The sequence below is a fragment of the Peromyscus leucopus genome, chromosome 6 (genome assembly GCF_004664715.2).
Source record: "Peromyscus leucopus breed LL Stock chromosome 6, UCI_PerLeu_2.1, whole genome shotgun sequence".
Taxonomy (NCBI): domain Eukaryota; kingdom Metazoa; phylum Chordata; class Mammalia; order Rodentia; family Cricetidae; genus Peromyscus; species Peromyscus leucopus.
The window spans coordinates 60813427-60834554 of NC_051068.1; the positions used below are offsets into that span (position 1 = coordinate 60813427).

The 21128-nt window shown below is 43.3% G+C and overlaps 1 protein-coding gene across 4 annotated transcripts in view; it reads right to left on the minus strand.

Annotated features, from left to right (window-relative positions):
- Tmem131l (transmembrane 131 like) overlaps positions 1 to 21128 on the minus strand; it is a 145183-nt gene that overhangs the window by 18026 nt on the left and 106029 nt on the right. For all 4 annotated transcript variants that reach the window (XM_037206687.1, XM_028894287.2, XM_028894288.2 and 1 more), the window contains 11 exons: positions 20672 to 20789; positions 18785 to 18926; positions 17421 to 17530; positions 16357 to 16429; positions 13002 to 13129; positions 10748 to 10890; positions 9806 to 9992; positions 9197 to 9382; positions 8164 to 8313; positions 6232 to 6854; positions 3896 to 4044 (listed from right to left, as the gene is read on the minus strand). In XM_037206687.1, coding sequence (XP_037062582.1) covers positions 3896 to 4044; positions 6232 to 6854; positions 8164 to 8313; positions 9197 to 9382; positions 9806 to 9992; positions 10748 to 10890; positions 13002 to 13129; positions 16357 to 16429; positions 17421 to 17530; positions 18785 to 18926; positions 20672 to 20789 — 2009 coding nt within the window. The remainder of the gene's footprint in view (positions 1 to 3895; positions 4045 to 6231; positions 6855 to 8163; positions 8314 to 9196; positions 9383 to 9805; positions 9993 to 10747; positions 10891 to 13001; positions 13130 to 16356; positions 16430 to 17420; positions 17531 to 18784; positions 18927 to 20671; positions 20790 to 21128) is intronic.

The following is a 21128-nucleotide window of genomic DNA, read 5'->3' on the forward strand; positions in this document are numbered from 1 at the left end:
GAGGGAGGGGAGGATATAACCACAGAAAGAGGAGTAGATATAACTGCAGAGGGAGAGGTGGATATAACCAGTTGACCAGGGACTGGTGGAGCTCCAAGGACAGGGGCAATCAACCATTTGATGGTTAAGATGAATGGAAGAAAACAATAATAAGAACAAACCCCTCAGAATAAAGAACCCACATAGATAAGGCCCATCCCGCCCAAGGAGCAGGGAAGGCTTGGGGCTGGAGGCAGAACTAGGGGTTCTGGTACATGTGTGCGGCAGAGGGAGCCAGCAGCAGCACCTCTGCTTCTTAGGGCCACATGAGACCGAGGAGACCTTGGAGTCACTGGCTCCGCTACCTCCTAACATAATCTCAATGTGGACTCTTATGTCACTGCAGGCAACGGCCAAGTCTCCAAAGACCTGTCAAAACGACACCAGACTCAACTCCGATTTCACTACTTCCCTGTCCTCAATGTGGTGACTTGAATCTGCCCATGAGAGTGTCCCCTCCTGCATCTATGGGCCCAGCTCTCTGTTCCTCTGCTTCACATACACCCCGACACTGCCCAGCGTTCGGATTCCGGCCACATCTTCTCTTTGCTCATGCCGTAGAGAAAATGTGATGGCTAATCTCGACTGTCACCCTGACTATATCTGGAATCAACTTGAAACCCCAGGAGCTGGGCACACCTGTGAAGGATTTTCCTGATGGAATCATTTGAGGGAGGAAGACTCACCCTAAATCTGGACCATACCTTCTAGTGGCAGCCCACATAAGAGGACATTGAAAAAGGAAGCCTTTGCTTTTAACCTGCTTGCCCTCAATCTTGCTGGTGAGTTCATCTATCCTGTAGCTGCAGCCAGTATTAAATGCAACTCTTCAGGATTCTAACACAGACTGAAAACCAGCACCTCGCCAGGAATCCCCCAGGACTCCAGCCCCAGACTGGGACTGCAGAGACATCCAGTCTCATGGACGGAACCACTGCGTGGTTCTCAGCCTGTGCACTGTGAGACAGCCCTGCTGGACGGTCCAGACCACATTCGGCAAGTCAGCTTACCATACCCCCTTTTATTATAAATATTGACATAGATGACAGTGTGTGTGTGTGTGTGTGTGTGTGTGTGTGTGTGTGTGTGTGCGCGCGCGCGCGCGTGTGCGTGTGTTATTAGTTTAGTGACTTTAGAGAAGTGGTGCTCAACTTGTGAGTCGAGACCCCCACAGGGATTGCCTATCAGATGTTTGGTTACATTATGATTTATAATTGTAGCAAAGTCACAGTTATGGAATAGCAACAAAATAATTTTAAGGTTGGGGGTCACCACATCATGGAGAGCTGTATTAAAAGATTGCAGCATTCGGAGGGCTGAGAACCACTGCTTTAGAGAACCCTGAGAGTCAGGCTGCTTCAGGCCCAGCTCTACAGGGGTAACCTCCATCCCTAACTCCTGCGTGGCAGTCCCAATCTGGAGGGCCCAAGAGCCCTCTTCTCCTTGTTTCCCTGTGGGTGGCTGCCTTTCCGGCAGACAGGGTCCCAGCTGCTCCCAGGGGATGGCTCCTCTCTTTGCAGGTCCTGCAGTGCCTGGTGCCTGCCTGCTGCCAGCCTTGCGGCCACCTCCTCTGGGGCTTGCCAGCACCCTGGAGCCCAGCACGAGTCTTGATGCTTGACTGCATGCAAGCGCCCGTGCCTTTCTCAGCCCACTCTGGAATGTTTACGGCAAACCTACGTTGTAGCACTTCCATTTAATTTAAACAAGAGAGTCGTGCCTGTTATATCAAATTTAAAGAATGCAGAGCAACCACTCAGAAATAACTAGGTCACTCCCTATTTCACAAACCTTCCTTCTAAATATTCTCCATGAATCCACACATTCATAAGAGTAACAGAAAAGGCAATGGAAATAGATGTGACACTAAGACAAGAAATTACTTTTAAATTGAATGGTAAGGTCCAACTTTATAAGAATCTATTTTTTTTAAATATTTATTTATTTATTGCATATACAGTGTTCTGCCTGCATGTGTCCCTGCAGGCCAGAAGAGGGCATCAGACCTCATTACAGGTGGTTGTGAGACATCATGTGGCTTCTAGGAATTGAACTCAGGACCTTAGGAAGAGCAGCCAGTGCTTTTAACCGCTGAGCCATCTCTCTAGCCAAAAAATGTAATATTTTTTAAAGTAACCAAGGTAGAACCAAAGGAACTACCAACTTTTAAACATTTTTTTCTGTATAATATATATATATTTATTCATTAAATTATTATTAATTATATATATATTAATTCATTAAAGATCTCTTTAAAGGACAGATGTCATGGTACATGCCTTTAATCCCAGCACTTGAGACACAGAGGCAGGAGGAGGATCCCTTTTGAGTTCCAGGCCAGTCTGGTCTACATGGTGAGTTTCAGGACAGTTAGAGATATGCAGGAAGACCCTGTCTCCAAGAACTAAACAAAACAAAAGCAACAAACAAACAACAAAGATCTCTTTAAAGTTAAGAATAAGATGCCAGGTGGCAGTGGTGCACACCTTTAATCCCAGCACTCGGGAGGCAGAGGCAGGCAGATCTCTGTGAGTTAGAGGCCTGCCTGGTCTGAAGAACAAGATCTAGGATAGGCACCAAAACTACACAGAGAAACCCTGTCTCGAAAAAACAAAACAAAACAAAACAAACAAACAAACAAAAAAGACTATGAGCCGGCCAGTGGTGGCACATGCCATAGGCGGATCTCTGAGAGTTTTGAGGCCAGCCTAGTCTACCAAGAGAGTTGGACAGCCAAGGCTGCTATATAGAGAAACCTTGTCTCAAAAAAAAGCCAGGAAAAGAAGATTGTGGGGGTGGGAATGTGGCCAGTGGTACTTATCATCCATAGGTTCTGGGTTTGATCCCTGGTACCACAAGGACAGTCAGACAAGCAGACACCACACACAAGATTGCCCTCTACCAGAAATGATCACTGCTAAAATGTATTTCCCTGCCTCTCATCAACTCCACCTTCTATATATTTTTCTATATTAGTGTATTTTTAGGTTGTTAAGTTTTTAGTATTTGCAATCTGGCTTTGGTTTATTGTTGATGATTATTTAGTCTCAATTCTAGATATAATATAAGCTGATGTCACTAACAGACCTAATTTTTATGTAGCTTCTGCAACACTGAGTCTTTATTTTTACTTTTAGCTTGGTGGGTTTTTGTTACCTTGATTTTCATTTAAAAATTTCTGCTGTTACTTCTGTATTTGCAGCTCAACTTGACTGGATAAAATATTCTTTGTTCGTATTTTCATTCTCTCAATGACACTACACCAGTCATTTTCTGACATTACATGTCCCACTAACAAGTCCGAAGCAAGCTTTAGTTTGTGTTTCTCGTTTTCCTTGCTCTGGCCAATTCTTTATGCCTCAGGTTTCATGAATTAGGAAGAATGTGCCTATGTCTGTTATTAGGCACCACCTTTTCCAGACCTACATAGTGACCAATTCCATCTACAAAATGAACTCTTCTCTCACTGCAGACAATTGTCTTCTAGTACATTAATACTTTTCTCATCTTCTAGAGAAAAGATGGTAATAGATGCAGGACAGGGAAAGACAAGCAATTCATCAAGCCTGCTTTGAAAAGGAGATGTCAGTACTAACTAGATGGAACAGGTCTGGTCTGGTTCTACTCCACTGCTGCCGCTACGAATTAAGCCACGGCTGAAGATTAGGGTCTCCAGAGAACAAAAGCTCCCTGGGTTCACTAAAAGCCATTTTACTATCACCTATATAATCAGAAGATAAAACCTTCTGAACAAACATACTGATGTTTTACCACCATCCAAAGAGGAAGAAATATACCTATGGGAGATACCTGTACTCTTCGCCACTCTTTTCAATAGGAAAGAGAAAGGAATGCAAACCTCTGCTGAAAGTATGTCCTGCTTCTCAGAACACGCAGCCTCTGGAGATGCTCTCTGATTCTTCTTTATTGAAGACGGCTTTGTGTCAGACCCTTTCACAGTCTCACAGACGTCCACTTCATTCTTGATAGGCACTTGCTGGTTATTTCCTTGATAAGGAAAAAAAATTCAAATTCCAGAATTTTTCCATTCATATTCCTCTTAATTAAACGTTTTCCTTTGTCAATTTCATGTAATGAGATTTAGACACTTTTTTTTTTTATACTTTGTTCACTTTGTTTACAAGTGGGAATATAAAAGTCTACAGTCTTTAAAGAAGTCCAAGTAAGAGCAGGACACTAGCATCACTGTGTTGTCGTAATTCCCAGAGGCCCAGGGTGGAAACCACCTGCTGTCCACCAGTGGATGAGTGGACAACCGTATAAGGGGCTACATTTAACACTGCCAGAACCAACACGTCCTACACTAGTTAAGAGTTTTTTCAGTGGAATTAAAATCCTGGGTGAAAGACAGAGCCTGAGGAACCTTAAAGAGGGCATACTAAATGAAATGAGCCAGACAGAAAGGGACAAATGTTTTATGATTTCTGATTTCAGTTGGAAGGAGACCTAATGTAGTCACATTCAAACAGACAAGAGGATGTTTCCTGAGCTCTGGGGAAAGGAGTGGTAGTGTCTAGTTTACTACTTAGCAGACACTGTTTGGGTTGATGACAAAGTCCTGACCATAGACTGAGGTGATGCTAGCCCAACAACTCAAATTATAATAAACGTTCCTCTCAGAGAACCCAGCTATCTTCGACATCATAATATTCTTTAGGGAACAGTCAAATTTCCATTTGAGGATTGTGCCAAATGCATAAAGCCTCTTTAGAATTAATTCAGAGCTTTCCACACCTTCACTTCAGTATCAACAAGTGATCAGTAATGAGATTTCCATGGTTTGAATATGGGCCTTGGTTCCCAAGATGGAGCTATCAGGAGGTGCAGTGGACCTTTTAGGAGGCAGGCCTCTGGGAGCTTCTCAGGTTACTGGGAATGTGCCCTCAAAGTGAGTTGTGAGATCTTGGTCTCTTCCCCTTCACTTGCCCCCTTGTTTCCTAGCTCATGATATGGGTGTGTTCTTCTGATGCAGGCTTTTGACCTTGCCAGCCTAACTCCAATGTGAAGTTTAAGACAAGAGGCCTCCTGGCGTTGGACTAGAACCCCCGAACCTTCCCCACAGCACTGTTTAGGAGGCACTTTGTTGCAGTAATATGAAGCTGGCCAACAAGTGTTAGCAGCTGAATGTTAAGACCAAAGCTTGACTGGTATGGTGGCACACCTTTAATCCCAGCACTAAGAGGCTGAGCCAGGTGGACCTCTGTGAGTTTGTGGCCAGCCTGGTCTACAGAGCAAGATCCAGGCCAGCCAGTGCTCCTTCGTGAGATCCTCTTTTAAATAAATATACACATACATACTGCTGAGTTTTTCCAACAGTACAGGAGTGTGTTAACATATTGGTCAAGAGAGAAAGAGGAGCAGGGAAGGGAGGAGGTGGTGCAGGCCCTTCTGTGGAGGCTACAGGCTTCAGCTACCACACGCTACCCTTCTTCTGTCAATAGCATCTGTCACGAGAACAGTTGTCTTTCTTTAACCAAGAGATGCTATTAAAAAAGCAAGGCCAGGAAACAGGAGGTGCTGCAGCTATTAGAAAAGTTGGTGTAGCCAGGTGTGATGGCACATGCCTTTGATCCCAGCACTTGGGAGGCAGAGGCAGGTAGATCTCTGAGTTCAAGGCCAGCCTGATCTATAGAGTGAGTTCCAGGACAGCCAGAGCTACACAGAGAAACTGTCTTAAAAAAAACGAAAAAGAAAAGTTGGTACAGATCTGTTTAGTCAGAAACCCTGCAAGGGGTGACTACTTTTTTACAAAAAGCCTGAAGCTGAGAATAAATAATTAGCAATGCATCAATATCTTTCTATCAATGACATACAACATTAATACTCCCACCTTGTTCTAAAACTTGAAATTCTTAGTCATAGCATTCTAAAACAGGGTCCTTGTTGTTTTGAATATCAACATTTATGCCTTTGCTAAAACTGGGTACATAAAAGCACTCAGCTCCCACAATCAAAACCAAAGATCACAGCCGGGCATAGTAGCTTTCCCCTGTAATTCCCTGACTTGGGAGGCTGAGGGAAGAGTCAGATGAGACTGGACTGTACTCCAGTGTAAGAATCCAAAGGAGAGGGGCTGGGGGAAGCACAGTGCCTCTCTGAAGGCTACAGGCAAGACCAAATCTCACTGGGAACAGACAAGACACCAAAGGACAACAAAGAGGCGGCCAAGGTTACCATGTTTCCTGGAAACTTCTGGCAGGTCTGCCTGCTGGGACTGAGGCGGGCTTTTGGGCAAAGGACTTTCAGGTGGCTTCTTAGAAGTCTTCTGTAGGCAGGGCTCTTGTTCCTTGAGCTCAGCCATATTTTCTGAAGTTTTAATGTCAGTTTCCTTAGGAAACATACATGTCTGTATTCCCTCCTTCATACTACATTCTGAAGAAGTATTATTGACAACTGTGTTTTTCAGTGAGTTTTCCTCTTTGTTCAATACATTTTTGGGTAGGGTTAAATTCTTCTGCAGGTTGACATTCACACCACTGGCATACTTGAGGCTGACCCAGTTCTCACTAATGATATCAGCGCAGGCATCTTCCTTGGCAGCAGACAGGGAGCTTGCCAGGGTCAAAGTCTGCTTCTCTTCGGTGGTAATGTTGGCACTGCTGGCCACGGATGTACTTGGTTTCTGTTTGCTGTAGTAGAAGGAGCACTTATGCTTCTTCTGAGAATGACCATAGGTGGCTGGACTTCTCTTGGCAGCATTCTGGATCCTGCTCAGGGGTGGGCCCACTGGAAGGCAGCTCTTTCCTCTGCCTTTATCAGATGGGCTGTATGTGTCAAGAAAGTTTTTGCAATTGCTTCTGAATAGAAGAAGAAACGCATTTAGTATGAATGCAAAGCAAACCAAACTTCACTTCCCCACAAGTATGGGATCAATTGGCACAGTGCACTGAGGAGTTGCAGACTCCCCCTTCTTTCCAAGCCCCATATGTAGTAGAATATTATTTTAAGGTGTTACTTTTGTTTATGTTGCATTTATTTAACTCTGTGAAGCTGTGTTACTGTGCCTGTGTAAAACACCTGATGGTCTAGTAAAAATCTGAATGGCCAATAGAGAGGCAGGAGAAAGGATAGGAGGGGCTGACAGGCAGAGAGAACATATAGAGGGAGACATCTGGGGAGTGAAAAAGGACCTAGCAGCCAGAGAAGGAGGACACCTCCAGGGGCCAGCCACCCAGGTACACAGCAAGCCACAGAGCAAGAGTAAGATTTACAGAAGTAAGAGAACGGGAAAAGCCCAGAGGCAAAAGATAGATGGAATAATTTAAGTTAAGAAAAGCTGGCAAGAAACAAGCCAAGCTAAGGTCAAGCATTCATAAGTAAAAATAAGCCTCCATGTGTAAATTTACTTGGGAGCTGGATGGCAGGCCCCCCAAAAATAGTAAAAACCACTAAAAACAATTTGGCATTCCAATGTGGGCCCTTAAGTCCACACAGGGCTTAAGAAAGCTGAGTTAAAAAATATATACATATGGCTCCTTTAAGAGTTTCAGCCAGACAGTTTCTGCTGGTCACTGAACCCCTGGACAGCTAGTACGTTAAGTTGGAACAAAAAACTAAGTAAAAATGCCTGCCACAGTGCACGCATCAGCATTCCAGAGCTCTAGGAAGGTTGGATACAGTTCCTGTTCATGACACCAAGAGAGAATTGAAAAGAAGGAGCCAGAGAAGGAGGAGGGCATCGGGCCCAGCCACCCAGCTACACAACCAGCAAGCCCTAGAGTAAAAGTAAGATTTACAGAAGTAAGAGAACAGAAAAAGCCCAGAGGCAAAAGGTAGATGGGATAAGTTAAGAAAAGCTGGCTAGAAACTAAGCCAGGCTAAGGCCGGGCATTTACAAGTAAGAATAAGCCTCTGTATGTGATTTATTTGGGAGCTGGATGGCGGGCCCCCCAAAAAAGACCAAAACCCCACAACACCCATGAGTTTTCTACCGGGAGGCCATCAATGAGACAAGCCCTCACACAGAGCTTCTAAGAAAATAGTGCAGATGTTCACACAAGCTACCAAGAATTTGACAAAAATTAAATTTCTCTTACCTTGAAAGAAAATCAGAAATGAGCAGTATGAACCTCCCCCCAACCCCGCCCCGGGAGGGAGACATCTTACTTGTGAGAGTGGGAGCTGACCACGTCCACTGGACCACCGTTCGGCTGTGAAGACGAGCTGCCGTTCTGCCTCTGTCTCGTTTTCATGAATTCCATCAAAATGTACTGTGCTTGCTGGAAGGCTATTAAAATCACACCCAACAGGGACAGACTGGGGAGGAAACAGGGCCATCCGTTACTGTACGGCTCTGAACAGCATTAAGAAGACCCACTATGAGCCAGGCACAAGAGCTGCAGCTCCAGCTACTCAGAAGCTGAGGCAGGGGGGCGGCTTGAGTCCACTATGGGAAACGCAACGAAGACTACCTCAAAAAAAAAAAAAAAAAAAAAAAAAAAATTTCTCCCCTATTACAGTAGAGTGGTGAATGAACAACAGAAAACTGCTACAGAAATTGTATTACATTTCAGTGAACATATGAGATAATGTCTGATGTTTCTTAAAGGCTAAAAACACTCCATTTTTAAAAAATATGCATATTCATAAGGTTGACATGACAATTCAATTTGTAAACGTATGTTCTAAATGAAGTTACTGTTAAAGGATCACTGTGGTCTTGCTGAGTGGCGGTGTCCCACCCCTGTAACCCCAGCACTAGGGAGGCAGACAGGCACATCTCCCAGTTCAAGGCCAGCCTGGTCTACAGAATGAGTGCCAAGACAGTCAGGGCCAAAACAAAACCCCAAAACCCTGTCTCAAAAAACAAACAAATAAAACCAAACAAACAAACAAAACCAATAAACAAACAAAGGATCACTGTGGTCTTATACCAAACAGTCACTGCACTGAGCTAATACCAGTCCTCAGATCTGCTACTGTGACTGGCAATGAATGACCGTGGAGCAGAGCTGTGAGTTACACCTCTGGCCCCCCAGCCCTCTCAGGCAGTTTCCTCAAATCTTCCTGCAGTTCCCATTACCGCCTTGTCCCCTGATCACATGCCAGCAGACTCACTTGGGCAATCTGCATTTCCATGTAGATTCTGCAACATGACCTACTCCTCTGCCTGAGATGCGTGGGGAAGGGGGTAGTTTACCTGACAAAGAAGACAGTGAGCTTCCAAAAAGACTCCTCCCAGCTGGGACCCGGAACCACTTCTGCACACAAGGGCAGCATGTGATGAGGGAGAGTCACATTGAGTGTGAAATGGAATTCCAGGTCTGCTGCAGTTACCAGCATCAGTTCGCGGATGACCCAGGAAGAGGTAAAGTCCGGGGTAAACCTAGGGTAAGGGGATCCTCAGTATGATCGTTTGCTGGTTTTAATTCTCACCACAAAGCAAAAATAACAATAGAAGTAAAACTTAGGCCTACAAAACAATACTCAGGACTGGAGAGATGGCTCAGTGGTTAAGAGTACTGGCTACTCTTCCAGAGGACCTGAGTTCAATTCCCAGTATCCACATGGCAGCTTACAAATGTCTCTAACTCTAGTTCCAGGGGACCAGATACTTCTTCTAGCCTCCTTGGGTACCAAACATTCACATGGTGCATCACATACATGCAGCCAAAATACCCTTATAAATTTTTAAATTAAAACACAAATATTTATATAAAAGCAGCATAAGTTATCAGTTACCAATGGGCTGGGCACCTCCCGCAACACTACACCACGAACAGAAATGAACTTAAACCCCAGCACTTACACGATACTGATGTCCCGAGATGTGTTTGGGTTCAGTGAAAACGGATGGCAATCCAACACTTGGAATCCATAACCCTGGCAGTTATACCCATTGATTTTCAGGGATGTCACAGTTACAGGAAGAGGGCCGATATTCTCAACTTTGAAGTTCTTTGTTATAGATAAAATCTGCTTGCTGTCTTTCATTTCTAGAAAGGAACAAGTTGTTTTATTTAGTATACATAAACTTCAAAACTAACTTTAATATTTGACTGAATCAAAGCATTATTAAAATGTGAAGAAGTTGAACATAGCTCAAAGTCTGATTTCTACCTTGTTTGTAGAACAGTTTCTTATTCTAGCATCTTTAGATGTTGTTATATAATAAGGAAACAATAAAAATACTCAAGTCCACATTCTGCCTTACTCACTAGAGGCGAAACTTCAATGTTTTATTCTTCCTGCAGCCAAATAGTTTGGATTTACTACAGATATCATGTACCCCATATCCCTGGAATTTTCATTTACACTGAACCAGGGATAAGGTAAGAGACAGAATCTCATATATCCCAGGCTGGCCTCAAACTTGCTATGTAGTAGCCAGAGATGGCTTTAAACTAAATCCTGGTCCTCTTGCCTCTACCTCCCAAGTCCTGGGATTAGGGGTGTGTGCCACCATCCTAGGTTTTATTTACATTTTTGTTTTAACATCGTCACAGTTACTAGAAACAGTTCAGATACGATATCAAACCTTTGGACATAAATGAAAGCATATTTTACATTTCGAGTTTTTGGAAAGAGTCAATAACTTAAAATGTAATTATAAAGTTATTAATTTAGTCTAATCTATATAAGGAGTAATATTTAACCAGTTGTATTCTTTCTATATCAATCCTTAATTTAATAGCTCTAAGTTATAGAATGAAAGAAAAAGATGTTGCAGGGGTCAAGCCTGTGAACTCACGTCGACGACAGTCCATCAGAGTGGACTCAGGCACCTTAAACCGGAGTGAGCCTCCTGCACCAGGAAGTCTTCCACCCACTTTCAAGAGCTCTTGTGCTCCAAATCCTTCCACAACGACCGCGTCGATGACAGTCAAGTTATTCCTACAATGAAGGAAAGCATAGCAGCATCACCCAAGGCCTAAGTCAACACAGCCCTAACACACACATAATCCTGAGACACAGTGGAAAGCTCAGCTTAAATGTTACATGCTGCAAAGCTTGCCCGGCACTGTTCCTAGACAGCAAGAATACTGTGAGTTAAAAATACAGCAATCTCTTAAAAGTATGGCATCTCATGCATCTTATAGACTAAGGGGTCTCCAGGAAGTGAATACCAGTCCAGAGTGCTCAAGCTACCTGGCAGTAGAGGGAGGGATCATCATTCTCCAACCACCCTGTCACAAATGGAAGCTTTCTAACAACCAGGCATGGGTGGTGGCCACACCCCAAGACATCAGATAAAGTAGCAGACACAGATGCTAACAAAACTCGACAAAACAACAAAACTTATTTGTCAAGTGAATTAAGAGGTTTTCATAGTGATTACAATGAGAAGAAATACTGCCTTATGGATGGGATGACCCTAGAATGAGAACTATGTTTCTTTTTAATCAAACACTCAAAATATCATTCCACAAATTACATGTAACTAGTCAGATTCTTACTAATGCAGTGGTGCAGGCCAGTATTCATCCTTTTATTAACTGACATCATGCTTCCTAAGATAAAGATTTATGTGCAAAGTTGAAAGGATGCACACAAGACTGAATTCCCAGCACCATGATAACAATGCCACAGAAGTGCAGAAGGGATTTATCTATATTTCTAATTATGTTAAATGCACTGAAATATGCTTATATCTCTGAAGTTTAGTTAGCTATGTAAAAGTCTGTAAATGATAAATGAGGGATTTGTAGAAAACACTGTGTCAATCAATAAAGAAACCATCAAAAGTAGATGAACCATTATTAAAAACTTTATTTTTAAGTCTAGGGAAGCAAAGTTTATCTATATACTTTCCAAAACCTTTCTTCAAGAAGAATAGGTTTTAAATGAAGCACACAACTCAACAGAAAGTTGGGGAGTCTTGGGTCAAGGCCTATGAGGACAAATGCTCTGGATTTTTTTTTAGCACATTTTTTTTAGTCCCACTCAGCTGCAGAAGAACTAATGCTGGCATATTAAGGAAGCTTCCAATAAACTTTGTGCAATTGATCTGATAATAGAAAAGCTTTTGAAAAGTAACTAAAGTATTATGTATTCAAAGTTGCATTTGGGTTAGGCTCACTAATGCAAATAGCTTCGATTCATGTCTGTATTGTAACTTTTGCAGAAAGATTCTCATAAAGACTACCCACATAAAGTGAAGAATAAAATGCATTTTTCCTGCTTAAATCAACAAGCAGTAATTATCACTCAAGAAAGCAAAATGAGCCAATGGGCCTGCCCAGTAAGGCACTTTTCCCATTTTCCCTGGGGCTACAGAGCACGAGAGGTTGGAGGTCAAAATCTACTCATGGGAATGGCTACAGCAATGCTGCAATATCTTTATTGTAAGGACAAAGAAGTAAATGTGTGTGCACCTGTGGGTGGTATGTTCTGCCTTTCAGGACCATATCCAACTAGAGGCTGAGTGAAATATGCTCCCCTCCTGGAGACACCAGCTTACTAGGGAAGTGATGTGACTGAAGCATAGGGATTGAGTGAGGACCCCTCTCTTCAGCCCCTACCTCTTCCTATCCCACAACAGAGACCCACCACTATACTCTGAGAAGTGTCAACTCTCAGTGAAATAGATGAGTCAGTGAGAAAGAGACTGACTTGCTGTGGAACAATCCTTCTGTACATTGTAAAAATGTGTTGCTCTCATTGTTAATAAAAAGCTGATTGGCCAACAGTTAGGTGGAATTTTAGGAGCAGAGAGAATGCTGGGAAGAAGGGTAGAGTCAGAGGAGTAGCCAGCCGGATGGAAAGGAAGCAGGACATACAGGAGAGGTAAAAGCCACGAGCCTTGGGGCAGCACATAGATGAACAGAAATGGGTTAATTTAAGTTGTAAGAGCTAGTTAGTAATAAGCCTGAGCTATCAACCAAACATTTATAATTAACAATAAGTCTCTGAGTGGTTATTTGGGAAGCAACTGGTGGAATAGAGCGTATCTCAGCCCCAACAAAAAACTGCCTGCACTGACCCTGTGACAGGGACACACCTACCGGATTAGTATGAGAGAGGTGACTTTTCCATAGTCCACTGGTGTGAACACAACACCAACCCTTCTCATTTCCAGAGGCTGCAAGTGCAGATGGAGAGCATCAAAACTGGACTCCTCTGAAGGTTCACCCTGCAAGTCACAGAGGACATCATTAACCACTTCAAACCAGCAGAGTGGGCTTCCATAGTCACTGAGCACACCCAGTTAGAAGCTTGACCCTATGCATCCTTGCCAATCTATTTTCCTTTCTCTCCTTGTATCTGTGGTGCTGGGAACAGAATTCATTGCCTTATACATGCTAGGCAAGTGCTATACCACTGAGTGTCACCCCTTGTCTTGTCAATGTATCTGAACTTGTTTGTCCGGAACATTCAAGTGTTCAATATTTCCTATGCTTTATTTGAGAAACTTCAATGGTAACTGCAGGACAATCTAGCAGGATCCTGCAAAATGGATTTGCCCCCTGACTTGGGTGGGACTTGGGAGTTAGAAGCCAAAGTCAAACACTTTGACTATGAAACAGTAATCAGAAAACAGACTTTTTCTGCTTGATTCTATAGAAACTGATCAAGATCATCCACCCACATCAGATAAGCATAGATTGTCTTTAATAGTGAATTTAGGTTTTATAAAGATCATCTTTTTTTTTTTTAACAAGTTTCTCTCTTTTAGGAGAGAGACTGCTATTTATTTACATTTGCCTTTATTCCCTCCAGTATTCCTCTGAATAAATGTTGTTATTTTAACACTGATAGGCCAGATTTTTTATGAAAATATTTCTGTTGCTTGTCTAGCTCATAAAAAGTGATTGTTTTTTGACAGGCATGACATATAACCTGCACAGTAATATTTCTCTTTTCAGTTTTATCCTTCAAGCCTTGCTGTTATTTTCTGTGCTAACTAGAAAAACAACTGGCGATAAAACCAGGTTCATTTCCATTAAAATTATAAACTCTACAAGACAAAATTTTGCATTATAAATAAAATATAAACACCAAACCAAAATGATGCCAATCTTTAGTATTAAAGCTATAATAATATCAAATAGCAGCAGTCTATTAAATGTTTTTTTATATACCAGGCACTAGATTATTTAGCCCACATAAAACATTAAGCAGTCTATTTTATAAACCTTATTGAATCTTCAAATGTTGTTATGAAGGTCAGAGGTGAGCTGAAACAACTGCCCAAAATCATATAGGTAGATGGAGTCAAACCCACACCACCCAGTTCCATACATTCTTAACCCACCGAAAAAAACTACACTAATACAAGCAAGTCAACAAAATTACAATGTTCAAGTCTTTTTTATATGAAAAATAAGTTTTAAGCTTTTTTAAATATTATTTTTTATTTATGTGCACGTATATTTGCCATCCTGCCTGTACAAAGAGCATTTGTGTGCAGAACACCTTGGACTGTGGTTATAGGTAACTGTGAGCCATCATTTAGTCACTAGGAACCACGCCTGGGTTCTCCTCAAGAGGGGACAAGTGCTTTGAGCATATCTCTCTCTCTCTCTCTCTCTCTCGTCAATCTAGTAAATTAGCAAAGATTTCCCCATCACAAAGGTGTTATTTCTTAGAAGGAAATATCTCTAGATGCCTATATAAACATCATCTAATGAGTTACCCAATTTGTTCAAATCTGGATAAAATAGTTACACATAAAATAAATTGGCTTTTTTTCTGATTTCAAATTATAAATGACTTACTAAAAAGGCAAAGAATTTCTCAGTGTTTTGAACTAATCATCTCCATCACCCTGGATGCTAGTTAGGAAAGAGGAGCAGAAAGGGGCAGGGTCACCATGGAGAATGAGTGACCCCAAGGCACACGGCTCTACCCCTCCAGTGCTGCCCAAATGATCTCAGAGAAGGAACGATTTGTTCATTATTGCAAACAAGTCTCTATTACAAGTGCACTTAAGAACCTGCTCTGACTCCTCCTGTCCCAGGCTCTCTGTGGTCTCCTCCTGCTGTTCCATGCAGACTGAGGCTATCTGTGGTCTCCTCTTGCTCTTCTCTTCCACGAAGACTGAGGTTCTCTGTGGTCTCCTCCTGCTCTTCTCTTCCACGAAGACTGAGGCTCTCTGTGGTCTCCTCCTGCTGTTCCATGCAGACTGAGGCTATCTGTGGTCTCCTCCTGCTCTTCTCTTCCACATAGACTGAGGCTCTCTGTGGTCTCCTCCTGCTCTTCTCTTCCACATAGACTGAGGCTCTCTGTGGTCTCCTCCTGCTCTTCTCTTCCACATAGACTGAGGCTCTCTGTGGTCTCCTCCTGCTCTTCCACATAGACTGAGGTTCTCTGTGGTCTCCTCCTGCTCTTCCACATAGACTGAGGCTCTCTGTGATCTCCTCCTGCTCTTCCACGTAGACTGAGGTTCTCTGTGGTCTCCCTCCTGCTGTTCCACATAGACTGAGGTTCTCTGTGGTCTCCTCCTGCTCTTCCACATAGACTGAGGCTCTCTGTGGTCTCCTCTGCTCTTCCATGTAGACTGTACTGAGTACAGTTTTACATGGCGGAGACCACTGTATATGTCTGTGTACATTCTTTTTATACTTGTTTTAACTTTGATTCTGGACACACAAGACAAATCCTCTACTACTGAATGGAGACTAAGAAATGAGGGGGCTAAGGTCACTGGCAAACAACAACTTCATCATATGATATTTTAATTCTTGCTCCTAAGTGTTTAGATAAGGCATCACGGCTGCTCAGAGGTCTAAGAATCCTAAAGAAACCTTTTAAATAGATGATTGATAGTATCATAGGAATATAGTGACTATTCAAAACACTAAGACATGTGAGAACTTTTTATTTGTTTGCTTTTTTCAGATAGGACCTCTCCATAGAGTCCTGGCTGTCCTGGAACTCAATCTGTAGACCAGGCTGGTCTCAAACTCACAGAGATCTGCCTGCTAGGCCTCCCAAATGATGGGATTAAAGGCTTGCACCACCATGCCTGGTACATAGAACATTTTAAAAATGTATCTGCTTTTCCCTTATAACACACTAAAAAGGAATCTGAAGGGACCAAGGGATCCTAAGAGAATCATCAATTCATTCTTAGATCTCTAGCTACACTGTTTTTTACACAGCTCTGATTCAGTTGCTGTTTCTTCTCTTGCATGAACCTAATCCATCACATTAAAATGATGCACAGCCTAAACTAATCCTGCAGCACTATGTACTTGAAAAAGAAACAAACAAGCAAGCACTGCTATGTATGCTTCATGGCCAGAGAGAGAAAACAAGAGCCAACACAGGACATACAAACCCCAGAACATGAAGTGGTAAGGCCCACTGTTAACACAGCTAGCAAGTCAGTAGTTTCAATGTCTCAAGATGACCTACCTGGTAAGGGCATGCTTTGGTGAGCTGGAATTCACCAGTTGTGAAATTAATCATCTGCATATCTGTGCCAAACCTAAAAACAAAACAAAAAACTCCAATGTTCAAAATAGCATCGGGATCAGCCAATAAAGAATTAATAATACCTATGTGCTCACACACCCACTACCATACTTCATCTCATCAACGGCCATTCTACTTCAGCCCACACCCACCTACCACATCTGTAACTGTAAGTTCTAGGGAAGTATTACTCAATGAAACAAAGAAACGCAGCAACAGAGATCTACATAGGAAGCAATACTGAGTCCTCCAGGTGGCTTACTATGGAACTTGAGAGTAAGTTGTTCTCAACCAACAGCAGCTTTATGCCCATGGGAACTGGCAGTGTCTAGAGACACTGATTGACATGGCTAGGGAAGTCTTGCTGGCCTCAAGGGAGCAGAAAACGGCAAGAGAGCTGAGCGGCCTCTAGTCCTGGACCTTCCTTCCTCTAAAAGTCAGTGTCTGTTCTGACACGCTACAGTGCAAAAGCTGAGAAATCTGAGACCAAGTCTGCTATCCAGCTTCCTACTCAAGAGGAACAGTCTAAGTGAATCTACAACTTCATGACAGTGAGGTGCTGTAGGCACCTGGAGGCATCCTGTTTCACATTGTACTCAACTCATTTCTTGAGACAGGTGAACCACTACGTTGCCCAGGCTAGTCTCAAACTCATGATCTTCCCGTCTCAGCCTTCCAAGTGGTAGGATTACAGGTAGACACTACCGTACCTGTCTTTAGACACACTTCCCATGCCAGTCAAGATCATCACAATTTAAAAGATTCTCAACTTTAGAAGTTTCTATGAAAAATTATGATAGTTTAACTATCCAATGGACGATAGACCAGGCACAGTGATAATGAAGGTGCCACACAAAACAATGCCAAGATTTCCATCAAGCCACATGCATCCAGGGACCAGGCTCCCAGAGACAGGCTGATGGGCTCCCACGGTGTGCCAGCACACAAAGCCTGGGAGAAAGAGGTACAGGAGCTCCCGAAAGTCTGCCCAGAGATCTTCCTACCATTTGTGCAGCAGACGCACTGCGGCTTCAGGTTTTGGGTACAGGGAGAGAGGCAGGAGCTGCAGGGAGACTGGCCAAGGGGACGGGTTCCTCACCACAAAGTACTTCACCTGGATGTGAGGAGAGCAGGGTCAACACAGCAAAGAACATGGCATCCTCCCAAGGTACCCCTGCCCAAAGAGCAAGGCCCGAATCTCACCAGGAGAGCCTGAATCACACAGCTTAGAAAGTAAACAGCCTGAAGATTTCCACACAAACCCTCATGGAGTACACCACATGCTTAACATGGGTTAAATCCCTAGCACTAAGTGTCAGGGTGGGTAATACCGGGAACGATTTCCTGGCCAGGCCCAGGAAGATTAAAGCAGACCAAGAAGACAGTGCATTGAGCTCCTGGTTTACATCTGACGCCATGGGAAAGGAAGTCCCTGTAAGGTAAGATACTAGAAAGCCTCACCTACAGAATGTAGATTAGGTAACAGCATCATGATGTTTCATTTTATATTATATAAGCAAGTGCCCTTGTTCTTAAATAATTCAGTCAGTTAGAGGAAGGGCAGCCCAACATCTAACATTCAGTAGTTTGTAAAACTACACACATGTCAAGGGAGAGAGAGGACAGGAAAGTGTGCCACATTAAATACTGAGGACTCCTGGGTAAAGGTGCTAGTCACCAAGTCTCATAAACTGAGTTCAATTCCCAAACCCATGTGGTGAGAGAATCAAGAGTCCTCTGATGTCCACTGCACCCTACACACACCATTAAATAAACATTTAAAAAAAGTAATGAATCCTAGGAAGGGGCAGTTGGAAGTTCCTCATACTATTCCTGAAACTTGGAAGTGAAGCTAACAGCAGCCCAGGAGCCTCGGGCGCACAAGGTGCGGTGGCTCCTGGAACTCAGTATGCAGTGTCGTTGGTTTGTTCCTTTGCCCTCCCTGCCGCCCAGACGAGGTGGGAGACGTGCACACGGCGAAAAGCCACCGCACTAAAGATGAGTCAACAGACACAGTGCCCAGGTCACGGGTGGCACTGGTCAGACAGCAACCTGGCTCCCTCTCGAGTTCCAGGACACAGACACCCGCTTCAGCCGGTGTGGACCAAGCTTCTCTCCACTGCCGGCTGGTGAGTGCTCCATTACCTCTGACGCTGACTTAGGAAGTTCATATCCAGGTGGCATCTCTGTGTCCAAGGGCTTTGACCTTAGCATCTCTTCTGGTCCCGGGAACACATCCCCACTCAGTGTGTGTGTGTGAATTTCAATTCCTCTCTTCTAAAACCAGTCTCTAGGTATGAACACCCTAGCACTATGCGCACCCAGGCTCGGGTGCCCCTGACCCAGGCGGGAGCCACACCACCCTTACCACACTGTTCCTGAGGGCAGTGGCACTGAAGTTCAACACCAGGCCGGGCTCCACGAGCAGACGAGGCAAGAAGGAGACAAGGGGCTCCGAGTCCTTGGATTTCTTTGCAGAGGCAAACTGAGTCATTCCCAAAAGGTTCCTCCTGGAAAAATGACAAAGAAAAAAGCATAATAATAATACATGTATACAAAAAACAACCTTGACTTTAAAAAAAAATGGAAATACTAAATACCACTCCCTCTCAAAAAAAACAAGAGCTCTTTGGGGAAATGGCTTTTGGTAGAATTTGGAAAGACAAAGTGTATGACTGATTAGAGGTCTGGAGATATCTTCCTGGGGATGAGCACATGTTTTACATGTCAGAATCCCCAGTTCAATGTCTGACATTAAACACATACGCATGCACACAAAGCACACGCGCAAACAAAAAACCTGTGTTACTAGCAAGCAAGCAAGCGTCCAGAGAACGATCGCAATTTTGATGCCACATCAAAGAGACACACAAGCTACCCAGAAGGACACTTACAGTAAAATCTGAATTTGTCATCAAAACTACTGACTCCGGGGCTGGGGAGCGGGCTCAGTGAGTAAGAGTGCTTTGCTGAGTGTGAGGAACCGAGAGCAGATGCTCAGCAGCCACAAAAGCAGCGGGGCACGCATGGCTGCAAGCACACCTGGAGCCAGCCTCAGCCTAGCTGAAAATGGTGAGCTCCAACTTCAGTGAGAGACTGTCTTCAGGGAAAAGGTAGAGAGAGACAGAGGACACCTAATACATCCTGCTCAGGCTTCTGAACATGCAAGCATGTGTGTACACCCACACTCTCATGTATACACCCCCACACACACACACAAATTAACAAAACGATGACAGAAATAAAATACACACATGAATTGGAAACCATGGTGATGCTCAAAGGGGGCTTGAAAGGCACAGTATTGGTAATACACGGAGCCCACACAAAGTAACCCTCAGCCTTACCATTTCACAGCCATTAGTCTAACTGAAACATGAACCCTACAACCTTGTCAGTCTTAGGGATCAGCAAATTTATATGATCAGACTACTGAATTACCAAAGGAAAACGGTCTCCAAGGTGAGTATCTGTCACAAATCACCTACAACAAATGATTCAACATTACCATGCTAACCATGACATCTATGTGCTTCCTGATGTGACGTAGTCACAACAGCACAACCCCAGCAGGGAACCAGTAGTCTTACTAAAATGGATGTTAACTAGAAAAAACAGTTAAAAAAAAAAAACCCACAGTGTGGAATTTTCTATAAGACAACTGGTCTAGACTAAAAATACTGTCAACAGGATAAAACCTGAAGACAGATGGGGCTCTAGTCTACAGACTACAGAAACAAGACAAGAGGGTATAGCCCTGAATGACCCTGAATCAAAACAAAGGAAAAAGAAGGGGGAGAGGCTGTACCAGGTCCTATAGGCCAACTAGGGAACTTTTAGTATGAATATACATGATACATTATCTGTCAATTTGCTGGTTGGTTTAAGTTGCAATGTTACACATCAAAAATAACTTCCAATCATTGTCTAATAATGAGAGCCTCAGTATGATGGCTATCAAAGATTTTCCCAATAAAGTACTGAGGGCTCAAGGATGAAATTCTCTGCTTATTTTCAAACAAGTCAACAAAAAGTGGCCAGTGAACATGTGCATAAAGGCAGAAATAATACACAAGAAAGGCAAACAAAGTTTTAAGGCCTGATGAGCAAGCTCTAGTTGAGGAAGCTGAGAAGTATTTACTGTGCTACCCTGTCAACACTTCTGAGGCTGGGGGTTTGTACAATCACTAACAAGTCCAGTGCATAGTGCACCAGGAAACAGTTACTCCCCACTGCCCATCCAAGGCGCACACACCTGCAAACATCGCCATTTTTATATTTCTTCCATTTTTCATACAGTTTATTTGCAAGTTCAGAATCCACGTCCCAGGTAGACCGATCCAGAGAAAGGCTTCCATCCCATGTAGGAATTTCTAAAAGTTAGATCAGATTCAAAATTCAGATTTACAAAGAACAATTAAATTAGTAAATAATGCCAAGGGCTGACAGTTAAACTTCACAAACTAAGAGGGCTGTGGAGTGAATAACTTCTGTTGCTTTCCTCTGAAAGTCCCTCTAACTCAATGGCACATGATACATCAAATTAAACAAACATGTAGAAAACAAAACTAAAGCGAATCATGTGACGGTAATGACGTAAAAGACACATGGCTCATGACACAGCCTGAGACAAATGAAAACTATGCTCACAGCACTGTCTACAGCTTTGCATCTAAAGGGCAGAGCTGCTTCCACGGAGACACCCTTCGCCA